This window comes from Trematomus bernacchii, unplaced genomic scaffold (genome assembly GCF_902827165.1).
Source record: "Trematomus bernacchii unplaced genomic scaffold, fTreBer1.1, whole genome shotgun sequence".
NCBI classification, from domain to species: domain Eukaryota; kingdom Metazoa; phylum Chordata; class Actinopteri; order Perciformes; family Nototheniidae; genus Trematomus; species Trematomus bernacchii.
The window spans coordinates 287687-301663 of record NW_022987519.1 but is presented as its reverse complement, the minus strand read 5'-3'; the positions used below and the strand labels follow the sequence as shown (position 1 = coordinate 301663).

General features: G+C 42.1%; 1 protein-coding gene across 1 annotated transcript; it reads left to right on the top strand.

The window, feature by feature from the left end:
- The first annotated feature begins 9323 nt into the window (after positions 1-9323).
- On the top strand, positions 9324-10986 carry LOC117472116 (E3 ubiquitin-protein ligase TRIM21-like). The gene is given in 2 exon segments (XM_034117244.1): positions 9324-10885; positions 10887-10986. Coding segments are annotated over 2 exon segments (1641 nt in total). The 5' UTR covers positions 9324-9329; the 3' UTR covers positions 10972-10986.
- Positions 10987-13977: the final 2991 nt, after the last annotated feature.

The window sequence follows — 13977 nt, the reverse complement described above, 5'->3', positions numbered from 1 at the left end:
ATTCCATTTCCTGCCTTTCTACAAATATATTAGGGACTATGGTGTTAACAAATCCAAGAAAAATGTGTAGTGTATATAATGAGTGTGCACACTTATCTAGTATCCTATCCATGTGAACCTGTTTTATTTGTGATTACCTGACATCCTCGGGAAGATTTGTTTCTTTAAATTGAAGTTGAATGCATCAATCTGGTGCACTTTGAGGGCAACATTAAGAGATTTATGGATACAGTTCTCAACACTCATATGAAACAGAACTGTATATAGTTCAATAATCAAAAAGCCATTAGAATATGCTCACAACCAATAACAAATCATTGATAAACTCCTCTCTCCTATCTTTATCTTACCTAGTCTGCATTTTTTCTTTTTATTTATGCATATTTGACTAATCACTCCCCTTTCAAACTGTGTTTTTTATTTTTGTACTGACCTATAGTACACATTGGAAGGATTTCTTAACTTATTTTATATACAACTATATATTACATAGATGGAAATATTTGTTTACATAGATGACCAAACCGTTTGAGACCCACTGAGATAACTAGACTAAAGTTTACAACCTAATCACTCAGAGAGTCCTTTACCTCCCTGAGCTGACGTTATCTCTCTCAGTCCGACAGGAGAGGACTCTCCCTCTCCTTATTGTTGAAACAGCTTCTAATCTCCGTTAGCTCCGAGCTAGCACCAGATGCTAACAACAACCCACGTAACTCTCTCAGTCTCTCTCTCTCTCTGTGTCTCTCTCTGTGTCTCTCTCTCTCTGTCTCTCTCTCTCTGTCTCTCTCTCTGTCTCTCTCTCTCTCTCTCTCTCTCTCTCTATTTCTCTCTCTCTCTCAGTCTCTCTCTCAGGGTGTTTCTCAATCGCGAGTAAAGCTGCTTCAGAGCCACTATTTCAAGCATACTACGTCATCGAGTGCCGCCGAAGTACTGTTCCAATCTCCAGTATACTTGGAAATCTACCGAGCCCGGCGTACTCCGTTTGGAGAAATATCGAGTGTGCACATGAGTAGACTTCGCGGTCTTGCGTGTTCCTCTCTTTGTTTTCCGAATGTCAGGAAGTATTCTTGACTCGCTTCTGAAGCAAGATGCTCGGCAGACATGTGCTACCAAGCAAGCGTACTCGCAATTGAGAAACACCCTCGGTCTCTCAAAGTCCGACAGGAAAGAGCTCTCCCTCTCCTTATTGTTGAAACAGCTACTAATCTCCATTAGCTCCGAGCTAGCACCAAATGCTAACAACAACCCCCGTAACTCTCTATGTCTCTCTCTCTCTTTCTATCTCTCTCTCACAAGATGCGCTCGTGCCACACACACAGAGACGCTCCTCCGTGACGAGGACCGCTTGCGTAAAAAAAAAATAAAAATTAAAAAAAAAAAAAATTTAAAAGTGGGGGGGACACAAATGGGATGTCCCCCCTGTCCCCAGTGAAAATTACGCCCATGTGCACAATCCTTATTAAAGTCGACTCTCTGCGTTCAGGGGGTGTTTTAGTGTAGATATAAAGAGAGGTGGGGCGGCATGTGTTTACGTCGAGAGTCTCTGAGACACAAAGCCGGTGTTGTTCGAGGCTCAGAAGTGAAGATGAGACATTTGTGAGCATAGAGAGCAACGGTTTGTTTCTCATCAGCCACAAATGTTGACCTTTTTGACCTCTGAGATGACCTCTGTGTACTTACTTGTTGTTTTACTGTTTATAACTTAACTCAGCATGAGCATAGCTTTCATTAGAGCCCAATATGAAGGCTCTACGACAACGTTGAAAAATCGACCTTTTGGAGCTGAAAAATTGGCGGCCATCTTAGATTTGAAGGTCAAAAATAGGTCAAATCATCAAAACAACATCAAATATGAATTCCTCGACCCAAAAAGTGCCAGAAACCATGTATTGAACAACATTGTAGGCCAAAACATTGAAAAGCACATTTTCAACCTATGTTGATGGCAGCCATTTTGGATTTAGGGCTCTAAAAAATGTTGCCCGCATTTCTGCGAGGGGCATGGGGGCTACATTTTTTAAAAACCCTTCATAGATTACAAATCCACTGAGAAACGAACCTCCGCTCTCCACGGTCACGGAATTGCTGGAGATGACCCAACTATAACTGAATAGCCCTTGACCTGAACGAACTCCTTAGGCCAGGGTTACTCAAACCTTTTTATTAAAGGTCCACTTGTGAATTTTATACAAGGTCACTCGTCCGGATAAATGCCAGTAAAGTCTGGAATAATCTACCGGACTACGACCAACAACACTACTGGGCTGTTCTGCGGCTGGAGCCCAGAGGAGCTGCGGCAGGCTCAGGAGGCTGATCCAGACATAGGACCCATCAAAGCATGGATGGAGGCCAGCGACGAACGGCCACAATGGGTAACAGTCTCCCGTGCAGCCCAGCTACAAAAACATATTGAAGCCAGTGGAAGCGGCTCTACTTCAAAGACGGAATTCTGGTTAGGCGGTTCTACTGCCTAGATGACAAACAGTTTTATCCACAAGTGGTGCTGCCTCGAGTCTTCCGCCCTGATGTCATGGAACAAATGCATGTGCATGGACCTGATAGCTGGTCTACCCCAAGACTCTGGCACACTCCCTTCAGCCCCTGAATATGTCCAGCAGACCCGACAACGCCTGGAGCTGGCTCATCAAATCACCAGAGAGGCCCTTGGTGAGTCTGTAAAACGTGCTAAGAGACAATACGACAAAAACTGCTGTCGCACACGGTACCATATTGGTGATGCTGTGTGGTACCTGATTAAAGGAACACGGCGAGACAAAAACCAAGTCAGGAAGTTTCTCCCGTCGTACGAAGGACCATACTTCGTTCTGGGACACTTGGATGATCTGGTGTATCGCATCCAGAAAGGCCTGAAGACTAAAGTGAAAGTGGTTCACCATGATCAGCTGAAACCCTACCGCTGCCGTGATCCACTGGACAACGCCTGGGCTGTGGAGCACGCCCGGAGATGGACACCTACGGAGGTGTCGGCCCCTGCCTTGGACATGGATCCTGCAGATCCTACCCTGGGTCTATCTCACCTGTTCACCGACACTGACGCCGCAGCTGAGGAAGGCTCCAGCTGCACCTCATCAGATCCAGAAGTGGACACTGTCGCTGCTGCCCTTTCAATCCCCTCCACTCCTCCGGACTCTTCTGCCCCTGAGGACATTCAGGTTAGTGGGGGTAGTGTGGTAGAGCAGCACCGTCAGAGCCATCCTGTTCCAGGGCCAGGGACGGGCCGCAACAGAGAACCACCTGTCTGGTATGGTGAGTGGGTGAGGAAATAAGCCTCACAGTTAAAGGTCCCATGTCATGGCCATTTCCACTGATCATAATTCCATTGTTGAGGTCTACTAGAATAGATTTATATTACAAACTCACAAACTTACAACATTTTCCAAACTCACATTGGTTTCTCAAACAGCATCTCTGTAAACTACGTGTATTCACTGAATTTCACTCTCTGCCTTTAACGGCTCGTTGTAGCTCCAATAGCTCCAGCCCCCACCCTCCCTGTGAGCACAGTGTGCTCTGATTGGTCGGGACGTTGTGAATCGCGCTGAGCTCCGTGGAGGTGTGGTTTCCTTAGCGACAGCGAAACAGAGCCAAACTCATCCTGAGCACACACAAACTCACAGCCGAAGTAAAAACAATAAGTGTGGCTTGATATTGAGTAAGAAAAAGGTTGATAAACGCTGTGAGAATGGGTCTGCAGAGAGAATTTCGCCGCGATCCCAACTGTCTGTTATCAGTGCAGCCAGGGAGGAGAAATCAGCAGAGCTGCCTGCACTGAGTGTGTGTGTGTGAGGAAGTCCGTGGATTGGTCAATTTGGACCAATCAGCGGGAGCTTAACGTAACTGCTCCGCGGACGTAACGTAACAGCTCCACGGATTGGTCCATTTGGTTCGGGGTACCGCATGACCGTATCGCGTCATAGCTCTGGGCGTGGCTACTGGCCATCCCTACGTCACGATACCCAGGAAGTAAACAATGGAAAATGAGAAATCTCCAACGAGGCGTTTTGGGGAGGTCTTTTCTGTGTTAGAGTTTTACTCGCTACAGGGTGTACTTTGAGGGTTTTTGACTCTGCAGACCGTTGACATGCATAAAAACCTTCATAACACACAAGGGGATGGGTAATAACTGGAAAAGCATGACATGGGACCTTTAAAGGACTGTTCATGGACACCGTTATGTTGTTTACTAATGTCCAAGCTAAAGGTTATTGTTTCATATGTTCATACATAAAAAGAAAAAAGACTTGAGGAGAGCAGGTTGATAACCATATGGGACTAAAGTTATATTTCTGTCTTTGATATTTCCATTTAAAGTTGTTATTTTAATGGAGAATTTAAGTTTTGAATGCCTCCTGACTGCTGTTTTAGAGCTCAGCTATTAAGGCCTCGGGAGTGGGGGTAGTGTTATGATATTAGGGTCATGCAGAGTGAGATGAGATCGCTGTCCCTTTAAGAGAGAGAGAGAGAGGGGTGTGGCGCGTGCATGTGTGTGTGGATGGTAGAGCGAGAGTGAGCGAGCGGCTGTATGTTTCTGGAAGTGAAACGAGGCAGCAGAAAAACAGAGGTCTGTGATGTATTTTGTGAAACAGAAGAACAACTAAATAAATGCAACGGCCTCCCCAGAAGAGCTCGCCTCTCTCCAGTCATTTCAGCTAAAGTGGGTTATTGAACCTGAAGCTTGTTGCTTCTGCCCTGGGAGATGACAGAGATTCACCCCCCCTGTTTCCTCGACTACGGTCTGGGAGCCGACAGGAAAGTTCAACATTAGGATCGTATACAGTGGCGGCCGGTCCATAGGGGCGCTAGGGGCGCCGCCCCACCTCTTCCCATATTGATAAAAAAAAATAATAATTAAAATTAAAATAAAAAAAAATATATATGTTTAAAAAAATATATATGTTTTTATTTTTATTTTTAATGAACAAGGTAAATATTATATAATTGGTATCAGTAAAATGTATAATCTACAATAAAATCTCGTTTAAAATTGTGTTACGATGTCTAAAGTTACTGATAAGTCACATGTTTCCTGCCTGGCCTTGCCCATGCACCTTCTCTCGTCTGGGCGCTAAGAGAGGAGCCTTCAACCAGTGCAGCAGCAGCCACCAGCAGCTGACTGTTGCTATCTGTAACGTGTAAACTATGCCGCGAAAATATAATTTCAGCCAATTAGCGTCGTCAAAGATGACGGTCACCGGGCGCCAATGTCAGCGCCCAGTGCAGTCTGTGAGTAGTTTGGACAGTGACTCGTATCCGGTTGACGCAGTAGTTGATGAGGATGGCTTCGTGTGCAGGTGGAGTCTCCGGACCTCGGTCCGCGCCTAATTCTGTTCAAGAGCTAATCTCCAATCCTTTCGAAAGGAGAAGTTTGGCAGATAAATTGTTGCTTAAAGACCTTGCACCGGACCAACCCGATTTGAATATATCGCAGCAATCTCGTGAAAAAGACAACATTTATACACGAGGCTTCACAAGTAGCTGGTACACAAGAAAGGCTTGGCTAGCTGGATGCAAACAGGTAAATGCTGTCTTTTGTTTCCCATGCTTGGATATCACTTTATATGTAGAGAGGAGGTTTCCCATGGTTGTTAGAAGTTTATTAATAAGTGGGCATTTATCACAGAAGTGATTGTTCTGTCTCCACGTTTGTTGCATTGTCTGTGATGTATTTTCCAACGGTTATAGCTCCTGTTCTGTCCCAGCAACACTACACGGTTTGCAGCTCCACCACATTTTTGGTTTATCTTCGGTGTCGCTTAAAATCTGCTTCCCATCGGACTAAAACCTCCACGTAATCTGAAGACAGATACTTGAAGTTATTTAAACCTTTTGCAAACTTTATGTTCTTTCTTGCTCTAGCCTTGCCAGATACATTGTACATAACACATATATTATCATTATGCTAACTGGTTGTTCGTGTTAGACGATGTAGCTTTTTCATTTCTGAGTTATTGATATATGTAAATAAGCCTGTTTGTAAATAATCCTCAGAGAAACAAAGAAAAAACACAATTTATGACATTTTGTGCTGTGGTTATTTTTTTTAAATTGCATTTATTCACAGTTCAGTTTGAAATGCTGTAGTGACTTGTATTGAACCACTTAAATATTTATAATTAATGCTACTGAAAAGATGCTATTAATTTTATATCTCACATGCAGTTCACTGTAAAGCTACTTGGTGAAGGTGTTGGTTCATAAAACATGAACAGTTTTAAGAAAGAAAAAAACAGACCAGTTCTGAGAACACAAATTCCTGGTAAAGTAGTAGATGTTCAGGTTGATAAATAATATTTTCCACACTGAAGATTATGGAGGTATTGATCAGTCTTCTCATATTTTTAAGCCTCGATTTCTCCTTCCCCCCCCCTCTAACATCACCAGAAGTCATCATTTAAGGGGTCATTTCTCGAAAAAAAAATTCGGGGGGAAACCCCCCGGGTAGGTCACTTGCGGTACGTCAAGAGCCCCACCAAAAAAAAAGACCACCGGCCGCCACTGATCGTATACCTGTGTTTAGTCTAGAAAAAGGTAAATGTGTGCATTTTATTATAAAGTTGTGTATATTGACAGACTGTTGCGAAAAATAAGAAGCTTATAAACATCAGCTTTAAAACTAAAAGAGCTTTACAAAAAAGTAACGCAATTAAAGATGTTTGGAGTTTTATTTGAGTTATTAATTTTTATTTTTTGTCTAAGAGATGCTGATTTAAAACCGTTGTTACATACAGTTACGGCATTTCCTGTTTCTGCCGGAGAGAGGGGAGTTTGACCCAAAGCTTGCCGCTGTATTTACCCCCTCCATCTGATAGGAGGGAGCCTCGTTGAGCTGAGAGTGTCACTCCACGGAGTTCACTCCCTCACGGAGGGGGGGAGGGCGTAGGGCGTGGTTTGGGATTGGGCCAGAGAAACCCTGGCTTGAGTTACCGAGTTGATAACCAGCCTCGTGGCGCGTTTGTTTTGGATTAGGTACAGCGGGTAACTCAAACATATCCAGGCTATGATGAACTGGATTCGTGGTACAGGCCTCTGAGCTGCAGTTCAGACAGCGTCTCTGTTTCTCTGAAGAAACAACTGAATCCAGCAGCTTCTTCTCAACAACACAGCAGAACCTCTGCAAACCCTGGTGAGTGCACTGCAGAGACACAACGCCTCACTAAACATGAGACAAAGAACAGGAACTGTTAACAGCTAAACTAGCCTAGCTCAGATTGTTTGGGAGTTCTCTTTTTGTGTAGTCTGTAAAGGCACGACATTTACATTGTACAACTTATTTAACTGTTATACACTTTGGTCAGCAGCCGTTAACTTATAACCCTTTTCCTCTCAACTTCTCTGTAGTTATTGCTGTCTGTCTTTGAAAAGCTGATCATATTTCCTGTGTTTCAACATCAGAGGCCTGTACTACGAAGCCGGATTTTCGCTTAGCCGGCTGACTTCAGGGAAAACTCGGGCTTTCCGGTCCTACGACGCTGGTTCTCTTTTTAGTGGGCTAGATCTCCATGGTAACTTATGCTGAGCGGCTAACCTCCTCGGGAGGAGGTTAGGTTGCAGGCTAAGAGATCAACTCAGTGAAAGCACCGCCTGCTGACCAATCAGAGCTCCGTGTGCGGAGTTTAAAGCGATCAAGTCATATTACAGGATAGAGGAAATACAGAAAAACTGCTGTTGCAGGAAAGACGGCCGGCAAAAATCAACTGACTGAAACGTGAAAATTAATAGAATATCCTCTCCCATCTTCAGGGCAATCTGACTATTATAACATTAGCGTTAAGAAAGCTTACTTAAATATCTGCCACAACATAAGTAACCGGATCAGAGTAACATTAAGTACAGTCCGCGGCACTGTGAGTGCAGATGTCGATGTGTCCCATTATCATTCATATCATATCACATCATAATGTATCATATATTTCCTTATTTGAGTCAGCTTCTTGAGCCGTATCTGGCCGTGCAACACTCACAGTGTCAAATACTGTATGCAGAAGTATTATTTTAAGCAACACATTAAGTTGACGAAACACTCGAGTCAAATGTAATTAAAGTCAGATCGTGTCTTAGACGGGGCAGTGATATCATAAACCTGTTAATGTACGCATTCAAACGCTTTTTCTTGTACCAGCTGTATTCACCTTGCAGGTGCAGCTATGTGGCTTTTATCCTGGATAAAGTGTTTAAGTCATGGATGTTTAAAGTTTAACTTCTTCATATTTGACTAATATTGAAGTTCACTTTTCATTCAGGAAGTATGACGCTGCGCTGTCAGTACGCTTGTCCATGTTTGAGATTGGTCGAATGCTCCAAATACCACCCCTTTCATGTGAACGCGCACCTAACTAGATAGGACACGGCTGGCTTGAGCGATCCACTTGATAACCAGCGTCGTAGTACAGTTTAGCGAGAGCGCGTATGTTTTGGATTGGGCCAACCAGCTAACTCCAACATATCTAGGTTAGGAAAATCCGGCTTCGTAGTACAGGCCTCTGGTGTAAACTCAAACCCTCAGCTCTACTCAGACAGGAAGTTCCTCTCAGGGCAAATGTTTAACATAGGTCTATTTATTATCACAGTAAATTATAATATTTGTGTTTAATTCAGCATTATTATAATATTTATTATTATTTTTTGGTATTATTTTCTGTTTACTGGATGAGTAGGGGTTTAATTAGATTACATTCAAGATTTCAACATGACACCAAAAATGTACTTGCTCCAAAAATGACTTGAATGAGATAATACCAATTAATGGATGGTCACTTTATTGATCCCAATTTGGGGAATTATTTCGTTACAGAAGCTGCGGTGTGTTCAGATATTAAAATACAAATACTTAAAAAGTGGATTAAATAATTAACAATACAAAATTAAATGAAACATATTATATCAAATGTAAACAAAATCAAATATTCTGGATAATTAAAATGTTGTAAAAAAGTCCAAAATACAGCAGTACTAGGAATATAGGCTTAAACTACGGGAGCATAGACAAACTGTACTAGATATTAGAGAACGACAGTTACACACGCTTAATATGGTGCTTACGGGTTACTCAATATGTTTTGATTCTGGGTGGTTTTGTGGATCATCTCATCTACAGAGCTTCGTAAATTGTACTCCATAAGTCTTATTATAATATTTATGTATTATACTTTTAATAGTTATCTTTTATGTTTGTTTGATTGTTTTTGTTTGCAACTGTCAGCTTTGAAACAGAGCATTCACAGCATATTTTGTAGTTTGACAAATAATCATTAAAAAAACTAATCATGGTTTTGTTTTTTCACTTGCTCTGTCCTCAGAGTGTAGACATGTCTGCTGCCAGCTGTCTGCTGACTGAAGATCAGTTTCTGTGCTCCATCTGTCTGGATGTGTTCACTGATCCAGTCAGCACACCATGTGGACACAACTTCTGTAAAGCCTGCATCACTCAACACTGGGATACTAAAGTCCTCTATCAGTGTCCCAACTGTAAAAAGTTATTCCACACAGGACCTGATCTGCAGGTCAACACTTTCATCTCTGAGATGGCTGCTCAGTTCAGACAGTCAGCTCAACAGAAAGCCAGCAGCAGCAGCTCAGAGCAACAAGTTGTCAAACCAGGAGAAGTTCCCTGTGACGCCTGCACTGGAACCAGACTGAAGGCCCTGAAGTCCTGCCTGGCGTGTCTGGAGTCCTACTGTGAGACTCACCTGGAGCCTCACCTGACAAGAGCAGGCCTGAAGAAACATCAGCTGATCGACCCTGTGGAGAACCTGGAAAGCAGGATGTGTATGAAGCACGATAAACTGCTGGAGCTGTTCTGTAAGACCGACCAGGTGTGTGTCTGCATGCTCTGCACCTATTCAGAGCACAAGACACATGATGTTGTTCCTCTGAAAGAAGGATATGAAGGAAAGAAGGCTGAGCTGGGGAAGACAGAGGCTGAAATTCAGCAGATGATCCAGAAGAGACGACTGAAGATTCAGGAGATGAATCGCTCAGTGGAGCTCAGTAAGGAAGGAGCAGACAGAGAGATAGCAGATGGTGTTCAGGTCTTCACCGCTCTGAAGGAGTCTGTTGAGAGAAGCCAGGCCGAGCTCATCGACACGATCAAAGAGAAGCAGAGAGAGACAGAGGAACAGGCTGAAGGCTTCATCAAAGAGCTGGAACAGGAAATCTCTGAGCTGAAGAAGAGAAGCTCTGAGGTGGAGCAGCTCTCACGCTCTGAAGACCAGCTCCACCTCCTCCAAAGCTTCACGTCCCTGAACGCTGCTCCACCCACCAAGAACTGGACAGAAGTCAGGGTCCGTCCACCTTCATATGAGGGGACTGTGAGGATAGCTGTGACTCAGCTGGAGGAGACGCTCAGTAAACAGATGAAGAAGCTGCTTGAGGTGGAGCTGAAGAGGGTCCAGCAGTATGAGGTGGAGGTGACTCTTGATCCTGATACAGCAAGTCCATATCTCATCCTGTCTGATGATGGAAAACAAGTCAACTGGGGTGATGTGAACAAGAATCGCCCAAACAATCCAGAGAGATTTGATGCTTGGTCTAATGTCTTAGCAAAGCAGAGTTTCTCTTCAGGAAGATTTTATTACGAGGTTCAGGTTAAAGAGAAGACTGATTGGACTCTAGGAGTGGCCAGAGAGTCGATCAACAGGAAGGGGAACATCGTACTGTCTCCTCAGAATGGTTACTGGATGATATGGTTGAGGAATGAAAATGAGTACCAAGCGGGTGCTGGTCCTGCAGTCCGTCTCTCTCTGAAGTCTCAGCCTGAGAAGGTGGGGGTCTTTGTGGATTATGAGGAGGGTGTGGTCTCCTTTTATGATGTTGATGCTGCAGCTCTGATCTACTCCTTCACTGGCTGCTGCTTCAAAGAGAAACTACCCATTCTTTAGTCCCTATAATAATATAGGTGGTAACAACTCTGCCCCTCTGATCATCTCTCCTCTCAATCACACTGAGTAGAACAACCATTTGATTTAAAATCAGGTTCAATATCATTTAATGTTATAAATAAATGTGTTTTAGGGGATGGGCGCTGTACACACTTTTTTATCAGATTGTGATCAATGCATTTTTTTCTGTATATGTTTTCAATGCTACTAAAACAGCAAACTAATTTGACCGCATTTTTTAAATGATCTGATGAATTCTGAAAACTGCATTACCTGCCTTTGAAACTGTAATATCATAGAAGAAGAAACAATGAAATAAGAAGCATTTGTACTTTCCTGACATGACTTTGTGCCAAATCTATAATTTATTGTCTAATCATTGATTATATAGGAAATGTTGCATATTGGCTCACACAACTGAAGACCATTTTATGAATAAGTCACAACAATTTTTTTTATCTCTTTTCTTTGGAATAAACAAAGTACAATTAATGTCTGAGGAAATGTTTTTGCTTGTTGGGTACAGTTAAAAAAACAGCTGATTTTATTATAATGGCACCAAATAATATGATTAAGAACACCATGAGCTAGGGCTGTGCAATTAATCGTATTTTAATCTCGATTACGATGTTGGCTTGCAACGATTACGAAAACAATGTAATCGAAATAAAACCATTATAATTTTATAAAAAAAAAAAAAAATGTAATCTTATTTTTTTTTATTGGTTTTTCAGTTGAATTATACTTAAAGTTCAGGGTAATCAACTGTTAAAAACATACTGTTCAATTTACTGTTTTTTCAATATATGGATGTTTTCAAAGTAAATGGATAATCGTTTTTAATAATCGTGATATCAATTATTGACCAAAATAATCGTGATTATGATTTTTGCCATAATCGCACAGCCCTACCATGAGCTGTTCTCAGATGAGCTGAACATACCTCTTCACAGTTGAGAGAGTTTAGTAGGAAGTGTGTGTGATAATGTTGTTTTGGGGTGTGTGTGTGAACAGCTGATTTGAACAGTGCTACATCATGAGGGACATTTTTCATAGATCTTTCTTTTGTTGCATTATCTCATTTAATTATTTTTGGAACAAGTACATGTTTGGTGTTACGTTGAAATCTTGAATGTAATGTCATTTAACCGCTACTCAAGTTTAAATAAAAGTATTCACAAAAAGTTTGTTGTACTGTACTTTGGGAAGTCTTTTAGATGGAGAAAAGGAGCTTAGTACTACTAGTAGTAACATGAATGTAGGGCAGATGGATTAGTTTCTATAATGGAGCGTAGACTGTGTAATGTGTTGAACAGATAGGAAGTAACTAAGTACATTTACAGTACTCAAATACAAAAGTTTAGAAGTTAGGTGACTTGGTAATTCTTTGTATATGTTGTGTACTTGTATTTTAATTAATCTAAAATACATTTATAACCTGTAGTAATCCACCGTCTCATCCGGTGACATGACCTCTAAATAAACTGAAGATGTAATCCTTCCAAACGTCAGCAGTATTAGACATTTAACTCTCTTATTGAAAACATCACTGGGGTCAAAGGTCACCAGAAACACCTTTAACATTAGCAACAGTGATTTCCCATCATGAAATGGACACTATAATAATAATAATAATAAATTTGATTTAGCACACTTTAAAAACAACGTCATCTCAACACTGCACAAAAAGCACTTTTACTTTCAAACAGACGATATCTGTTTGACTTAACCTTGACCCGGGTGAGTTAGAAAACAACAGGTTGCTGATACGTGATTATGGGGATAGCAACAGGAAGGACTTTAATATTATCTCATGCAGCATTTGCATTAAACGGACCTGATCTAAAGGTCCTTACACACCGAGCCGATTTTCGGCGTCGATAGATGTCGGGCCGTCGATGAGCGTTGTGTCGCCCTATTCAGATTGGTGTGTACTGCACCGTCGTGTCTTTTCGGCCGTGCTGACACCTTCCGCCGCCGATTCCACATGTTGAATCGGGAGGCCGTCGGCCAAAGAAATCACTCTGTTGGCTGCTCAGCTTAGCGAATCAGTATACTAGAAGTGAAACGGAAGTGAGGGACCCAAGCAAACTATTAAGAAGGCAAATCTGAGATTTCATTTAACTTCAGCTCTCGACACAGGTTCGGGAAAGCCCCATGAGCTTCTCGCTGTAGAGTGAACATGGAACGCATGATAAATGATCAAATAATTTATGAGTTTTTATTCTTAGTTTCTCTTTAAACCTTTTTTTAACTTTTCTGTTAAAATAAATGTTTTATTTAAAAGGTTTGTATTTGATTTTTTAAGGAGGCACCCCAGAGCCAAGGGCAGACCAAGCAGACCGCCTTTTCCCTCCGCAGGCAGGATCAAGCTCTCGGTCCGGCAGCTTGTGAGACCCGCGTGCCGACCGTGTCCATAGAGACTTACTGACCGGAAGGACTTCTTTTCCGCATATCGAGCAGATCAGCTTGGATGGTGCCCCTCTAAGAAATACATAGAGAAACAGCTGATTTTGACACACACACACCTCAAAGTACACCCTGTAGCGAGTAAAACTCACACACACACACACACACACACACACACACACACACACACACACACACACACACACACACACACACACGCACACACACACACACACACCCATGTTGATGTTCTGTTAGTTATTTTATATTCATCACAGTGAATGCTGAGCTTGCCGTACCATATACTGTAGTTGAAAGTACACAATGAAACACTGGCTTGCTTGCATCAAATCAATACATAATTGGAACAGGAAGAATCTCAGCTACAATACTAACTAAAGCATTTCCATCTCCAGTAAACACAGCCTACATGGCAAACATTTGTATAATATATAGTAATGTACAGTAAACACTATCTTTGAACTAACTGATTCTACTTGCTTTGACTGTTCAAATGAGATGTCAACCATCACAATTGGATAAGGGGTTCCAGAGATATCACTGTGCAAAACACATCGGCCAATTTTGACCGAAAATAGTATGGGAAGGGGGGTATGACCTAACACAAGAGAAGGGTTAACTTGTGCGTTGAAAACCATTTTTAGGT